Consider the following 4758-nt stretch of genomic DNA (forward strand, 5'->3'; position numbering starts at 1 on the left):
TGACTAAGCCCGGTGACATAGATACTAAGGCGATACCTGATAGCGCTATTGCACCTCCGGGACTGGTGCATTCCGGTCTGAAACAGTACGTGCCTAAGCTATCTCGTCGAATTCTGGGTCAGTGGCTCTGTGCGCGTGTTCCTGATCACCAGTTGCTTACGACAGTCTCCAATGGTCGCTGGACATAAGTACGCTAGTAGTAGTACTACCCCACGCCTATAGCCGGCAGTATCGGTCTATGGTTGTATGTTTGGGGTCGTACTGTCACTCAAACAGGTTAGCAGACGCATACAGGAAGGACAGCCACGGCAATGTGGGCCAGCCGCTGTACACAGCACTTCGGTTCTGTCTATCCGATGCGATAGCTGGGCATAGCACCGGACCAATTTCACTTTTTAGGGCCTGACAGCTATATACACGCGATCGTGCTAATTAAAACGATATGTAGCTGTATGCACTCGGCCGGGGCAATTCAGGACAGCCGCTGGATACATTGGGGTTCTCTCCGAAACCCAATGGTCAAAACAATTGCGCCGGCCCTGACTAGTCTACACATGGCTGTATAACTGCGCATGTCCACGACAAATTGTGCTTGCAGATACGTGTACGAAGCCGTTGACCTGTTATGTAGGTAGGTCGGTAGAGGAGTTCATGATGATACATCTCGCTTAATCAGTCCTGCAGCTGCATGCACGAAGTACTACTAACGAGTCGAGGCCAGGAGCTCAACGTCATGATGTCCATACTAGCAGTGCAACACAGCAGCTGCATACATCCCTACAACCACGTGCCACCAGTTGGACAGGCGTGCGGCAACATATACAGTGTTGAGACCATGTATTGTATTGTATTGTATTGTATTGTAGGTCTTTAGGAGTGTGCGTGAGGCAGGGACCCAACTATAATGCCTGCATCTGGATGCACAAAGCACCTCTATCATGGCCCAGGTTAGTGGGTGTATGCACGCACGCCCTCACTGTTCTGCAGTAGTGGGTGCAGAGAACATCATGGCGTTTACGCCTGCAGCTGTGTGTACCTACACGAGGTCGATTTGGTGAAATGGATACAATATATGTCGGACGAACGGCCAGTAGCTGAACACGTGAAGCTTTGCTTACATCCACAACCTTCGATGATACTAAGAATACCTTGCATCAGAACTTAGTAATGTTCACGTCCTTATCAAACCTCACGACTGAAGCAAAGCACACATGGCGCATACCCTAGCAGCCCCCCTGTCACTGCACAGATCTGTATTACTAAAGGTGCAATGGTTGCAAGCCCACTTGTTAATAGGTACCTCCCGTCTTTCAACTTGCTGGCCAATTGCGATTCTCCGTTCTTCATCAGTAGAGTGTGATGACTCATCAGGTAAAAACAGCGACGGTGCTACAGTGTCTTTCATACAGCACCTCGTGCATACACCCGGACTACTTCTGGTATTACCTGTGCGCTGATTTGCAAAGGTACAAAATACACATTTCCACGTTGCACCCACCTCTCTTGCTTTGGATCTCCCCGGTGAAGAACACTCTGAAGCATTCGCCCGTGTGACTGTCTGTGTATACCTCTGTTCGTTTGTCTGTCTATCAGATCTACCAGAAAGCGTGCTACCCGTTGCTGCCTTCCATACACTCCCATCTCTCTCCACCCTCACTGTCCTCCTTTGTGTTGGACAAGTATCTACACTCTGCTTTGCAACAGGTGACTGAGATGTGCCTGTCGTTTTGGCTGTACGAGCGGCGCCTCTTTGTGACTGATTGGCGACTCCATTATGTCCAGCCATGTGTAGTTGCAAGTTTCCTGTATCCTTACCTACATCATTGATACTACCTTCCACATCGTCGTCACTGTCCAGAATCTCGATGATTTCAGGACAAGATGCTCCCTTTGCCGTCTCCTTTCCCTTTCCTTGGCCAACACTTACACTTACACGTAAACGCACATCCGTGCTGTTCGATGCCTTACTCGTAGAAGACACCCGGCCATTCTTAATACTGCTACTGCCCTTTCCATACCGATATGGTCCGTCACAGTTTGCCACCTCCGTTCTACCTACACTCGCGCCACGTGAGCGGCCAATCCCCGCTGCAAACAATGTACTGGCTAAAGGTTTCTTCGCACGTTTCGATACACTCTCACTGACTGTTGGTTGGCCATTTGACGTAGCTGGTACTGCTTGTGCACTGTCTACATCATCTAGGTCGATCGTATTCTCATCACCACACCAGAGATTGTCGCGCCGGCGTTTCTCCGCAGCCTGAGAAGGTATGTGATTAGCCAGCCAATACTTGGTAGCTCAGAGATATATCAAGAAGTATATCAAACACAGACACAAGTACCCACCCCGCATAGATTTAGGTGAATGTATCTATAGCCATGTATATCACGTATAAGCGATACAAACTGCGGCATTGTCAGGAGTGCCCGACAAATGACACCAGTCGGAACTAGACTACCAAGCACCCGTACAACCAGACATCAATTGATTAGCAATCCCCTTTACCAAAAAATATATTAGATCGCAGCGCTTGTTAATCATAAACGATACTCCACTGCGGCTCTATTGCAAACCCTATAGCTTCTTTGTCAATACAACTCTCACCACGGGACTAAGCGGGGTGCAGCAGTGGCCACATCCAAACACGCTGCACGAACCTTCAGTACAGATTCACTACTTCGGCAGAGTTTCGAGGCAGACATAGACATAGTATAGCACCCATATAATCGATATTGGGATGAAAATAACATACCAGTACAGCCAGCTCTCTTGGACTCTTGTTGCTACCAAGAGTGCTGCCTCCCCCGAGCCTTCTCCCATCGAAGTAGGGTGTGTCTCGCCGCCTACATTACAATCCCGAGAAATGCACAGTTTTAGTAAATACTTATAGTTATACAATCTCAGCGCAAATTTTTAACCAATCAAGACATTTCACCCGTGTCACCGAGGACCGTATCGATACCTCGCTCAAAGGTGTCGGTATGAATGTAAGTATCCACACAACTGAGACGCTTAAATAAAGTAAGAACAATTGCACCACAGGGTGTACCTCTTTGTGGCCGCTAGCTCCATAACACGGTGTCTCTCTGCGTCTGAGGGATTGGTCCACCGATTGCCGCCCAGTTTCTTACCGCCGGTATCAAACCCCTTCAGCCCAGTAAATCCCTTGTGCATCCAGTCCTCGCACTCCTTTCTGATAACGTCGAGTAACGCGTAGAACCTCACATCATGCGGGCCATGAACTGTTATGTACAATAATTTGCCTTGAGTGTACGGATTGAGGTGGGGTTTGCGATGGTGATAGCCATAGCTTAATTAACACTTGCTATCATAAGGTATACATTATTATACCTAACAGTATTCGAACGCGTGCCATGGCTCCACGGCCGAATCTAAGCGAGTTGTTATGTGCAAAGTTCTGTGGACAAGCTACTCAGTATAGACATTCGCAGGATGTCGGGTTGAGAGACAGAGGGTCATGCCTTCCCTTCAGCGACAACCCAAACTCGACCATAGTGGCCATGAACGCCGTATCTCCTTCATAATCCATGGACAACCGACCTACACCCCACAAAAAACTAAAGTTTACCCCCTGCGCCGACATACCGTTATGCACGAGTTCGTGTAGCATCGTCCCGAGAACAAACTCGAAGGAGTAGAAGCTCTCCGGGTCGTTGGCGGGTCGCAGACGTATACGGACCTCTTGTCCTCGATTCACATTCAACCCCAGCAGATTAGCATTCTTGGGGAAAAACTCTGTGGGGCCGAAACAGTGTGCACAGGGCAGATTGATTGGAAGTGTATCGGGTAATCCAGCCGCGGACTTACAGGCCAAAGCTGGTCCTGAATGGAACTAAAGGGCCGATGAACCCACGAGGAAGACCACGAGGCCTATTAATGGACCGCAATGACCAGATAACAATACACGACGGGCCGCTTCAGAAATCTACATACGTCCGCTGAGTCAATGTGTATCGACCTCGTCTCGGTATTGATGACCGTGGGCTTTGGTATAGTACAATCCCCGAAACAACATCCCAAGGCAATCGAAATGGTAGGACATACCGCGTAAAATCAGCACCTTCCAACTGCGCGCCTCCATGATCTTAAACACCATGCCTGCACACTGCCGTAGCAATTTGTGCGCCTCATCCTGCCGATCTCTCTTCAGGGCTCTGATCTCCGATACCAGAGGATTCGGCGATTCTAAAAGTGTCGGAAAAGGCAGCCCAATCACATAAGCACACAACAAGAACATATGGATAACTGGCTATTACGTTAGGTCTCTTGCACTAGCTAATAGGTTAGTGAAGTATCGAGTGGGTACGGGAAATCTGAGAGTCGCCACTTCCGATGGACTACAGCTGTGTGCATGCGTAAGTGCTACAGCTGTGGACGACAGATTGGGTACGAAGTGAAGTAGCTGCAGAATACATATCATACAAGAGTTCGGTCAAGAAAAAGATATTGCACGGGAAACAGGGTGATACGCCGTCCGCGGTTGAACACAAGGTATATGATGCACAATACAGCCGTGACACAATAGACAACTCGAATAATACAAACTGTGTGTACTTGTGTACCGAAATCTGGGTTGACCAAATATCGCACAGAAGGCGAGACTGCATATCGTGGATGCAGCGCCTGGCGTGAGTTTAATGTGGGCTGACCATGTCACCAAAAAGGGTACATTATATATATATATATATATATATATATGTATATATATATAAGTATTATATATATATATATATATA

At 48.1% G+C, this 4758-nt stretch overlaps 1 protein-coding gene across 2 annotated transcripts; it reads right to left on the reverse strand.

The window, feature by feature from the left end:
* Positions 1–973: 973 nt before the first annotated feature.
* SARC_04174 lies at positions 974–4118 on the reverse strand (the record flags this gene model as incomplete). 2 transcript variants are annotated; one of them, XM_014302018.1, is made up of 6 exons in its annotated part: positions 974–1036; positions 1223–2260; positions 2754–2844; positions 3051–3243; positions 3608–3757; positions 4067–4118. In XM_014302018.1, 6 exons carry the CDS (start codon positions 4116–4118, stop codon positions 974–976), a joined length of 1587 nt encoding a protein of 528 aa, XP_014157493.1. The 2 variants fall into 2 exon arrangements, with proteins under 2 accessions (XP_014157493.1, XP_014157492.1); XM_014302017.1 differs by lacking the exon at positions 4067–4118 and having other exon boundaries at positions 3608–3796.
* Between the last annotated feature and the right edge of the window lie 640 nt (positions 4119–4758).

Source organism: Sphaeroforma arctica (assembly GCF_001186125.1).
Source record: "Sphaeroforma arctica JP610 unplaced genomic scaffold supercont1.226, whole genome shotgun sequence".
Lineage (NCBI taxonomy): Eukaryota > Ichthyosporea > Ichthyophonida > Sphaeroforma > Sphaeroforma arctica.